Raw genomic sequence first — 2341 nt, forward strand, 5'->3', positions numbered from 1 at the left:
ACGACCGCAAAGGTGATCGCATAATTACTCTTGACACTTTGCTTCCGCAAACGCTCAATAAATAAATGGAATACAATATCAAAAAGGTACCATCGAAAACACATTGGCAAAGTTATTAATCAGGCCAACCCAAGAACATAAGAACCATTTGTCAACCGGGCGCATACGCTTCCCTATGCTGAGAATCAATCAAAAACACATTGGCAAAGACATCACGACCACCAGAAAAGATGACACCATTCATCTTTTGGACATGTCTTTTTTTTTGCGCGCGGTTGGACATGTCCCTCTGACAGTAGTTTTTCTAGTTTTGGCTACAGCCTGACCTCTATATAAACTTGGCATCTGTGTTATGAGTTGAACCAGCAACTTTTTTTGCATGGTAATACGTGTCTCATTCATATCATAAAGAACAAAGTACAAGTCACATATAAGAACCGACATGACAAAACTGAAAAGATAGCAGAACATATTTGAGGTTGATACCAACGTCCGTCACCTGCCTTCGGCACCACCACAGCAGCCACCGAAGAAAAGAATAATGGATCACCTCCTCACCCGAGCTCGACGCGGCTCCATCGCTGATATGCAGCTTTACGGACCTCCAAGGTGGCTCACCAAAAATGAAGCCATTGCCGTTGAATGAATCAGACCGGGGCAACACCTCGGACACGCCATCGAACTCCAGATCTGGCACCCCAGCACGACTAAGACGCCGAAGGAGGAAACCGTAACTGCCATCCACGGACCACGAACCCAGCACACGTTCCGTCTTTCAGATGTCGTCGATGCAGACCACAATCTGCATCCGCTCCTGGACTATCTCCCAAGCTCCACGCTGACGTTGGAGCAAACGCCGTCGCAACGGCGGAGCCCGAGAACACAGGTCCACCATGAGGATGCCGCCGCCGCCACGGCATCATTGCTTGAACAGACTGGTTTCCGAATCCATCCCCAACCATAGGATCGATGGCCTCGTCAGGGAAGGATCCGAAGAATCTTTAATCAGCGCCGTCATCATTGCCACCAAAGAGAAGACGATAAACAGCCTAAAAACCTAGACTATATACGAGAGTAAAAACGATCCACGCGCGTGGATCCGGCAACCCCCCTCACCACCGATGACCAAGGTCGCCGGCGGAGAGGAGCCGCCGGAGGACGGCGCTGAAAGATGACCTCTCCTGGCCACGGCTAGGGTTCCAGCCGCCAGGGAGCAGGTAGGAGAGACCCCGGAGTCAAATCTCTAATGATTAGGAAAAAAATCTGTTTTCATACGTCGTCGGTCGTTTTTTTCTTTCAAAATGGGTACACATGCAACTAATTTGCTCTTTTACTAAGAAAAAACAACAGGGACCATATCTCTACATTTCATTTCTTAAGTCCGTCCTTCTTTATTCTTCTCCCAGCAGTGTTGCCTACCGGATCCGTATCCTCCATCGCAGCCACCATGTGAGGGCCGTTCGAGCTGTGCTCGGGCCCACTCTTCAGCGCCATTGGTCTTTCCTTCTTTAGCACAATCACGCCCACCTCTGCATGCATACACATGGCAGAAGCAAGAAAATTAGAGATGGCTTAAAAAAAAGGTGGTATGAGCATCAAACGGAACAGGGGCCAGGGCACGAGGGGAAACAAAGATTAAATACGTCGTCGATCGGCAGCACACGTTTATGTTTATCTGGGTATCCAAGAAGTAATTGATCTCGGCGTTGATTCAGCAGGGCAGAGTAGGGATGTGTGCATGGCTGCATGCGCGCGTGTACGTACCGGCGGGGGGGACGGGGGTGGTGGAGAGCGACCAGAGGAGGAGCCCGCAGAGGAGGACGACGACGGGGACGAGGTGGACGAGGGCGTGGGCGAGGTTGGCGCGGGAGGCGTCGAGGGCCTCTTTCTTGGCCGTGTCCGAGTGCGGGTCGTACACCGGCAGCTGGTCCACGTCCATCCCCGCATTCCCGCTCGGCCCACCAGGCACCGACGCCGCCACCGCCGAAGACGACGACGACGAAGAGGATGACAGGTAGTAGCTCGACGACGGATGCATCTCGGTCGATCTCCGGCCGGTCGGCCTCTTCTCCTCGTGCCTGGCTTGGCTGCCGAGGGAGATTGGGAGATGCGCCGTTTAGCAATTGGCTTACGTGGTGGCAGTAGCTTTGCGCTTTGTGCATGCAGTCCGAAGTTTCTTGATGGGCTGCGCATGGTTGTAGCCCGCGTCTTACGCTACGGCTGCGATATACCTACAGCTTATTCTTCTCTTCTTTTCCACATAAAGAAATAATAGAAAAGAAACATACTTTTTTTTCAGAGTACGCCAAAGGCCTATTATATTTTTATAGAAGAGAGCATA

The 2341-nt window shown here is 51.5% G+C and overlaps 1 protein-coding gene across 1 annotated transcript; it reads right to left on the bottom strand.

Annotated features, from left to right (window-relative positions):
- Window positions 1-1235: 1235 nt before the first annotated feature.
- On the bottom strand, window positions 1236-2038 carry LOC119272356. Its single transcript, XM_037553862.1, has 2 exons — window positions 1765-2038; window positions 1236-1529 (listed from the first exon to the last, which is right to left on the bottom strand). Exons 1-2 carry the CDS (start codon window positions 2036-2038, stop codon window positions 1369-1371), a joined length of 435 nt encoding a protein of 144 aa, XP_037409759.1. The 3' UTR covers window positions 1236-1368.
- Window positions 2039-2341: the final 303 nt, after the last annotated feature.

This window comes from Triticum dicoccoides, chromosome 3A, assembly GCF_002162155.2.
Source record: "Triticum dicoccoides isolate Atlit2015 ecotype Zavitan chromosome 3A, WEW_v2.0, whole genome shotgun sequence".
Classification (NCBI taxonomy): Eukaryota; Viridiplantae; Streptophyta; class Magnoliopsida; order Poales; family Poaceae; genus Triticum; species Triticum dicoccoides.

Coding starts and splice junctions, on each gene's coding strand:
- LOC119272356 (XM_037553862.1), bottom strand. CDS start 2,038: ATGCATCCGTCGTCGAGCTACTACCTGTCATCCTCTTCGTCGTCGTCG. Junction 1,530..1,764: donor CACCCCCGTCCCCCCCGCCG/GTACGTACACGC, acceptor GTATGCATGCAG/AGGTGGGCGTGATTGTGCTA.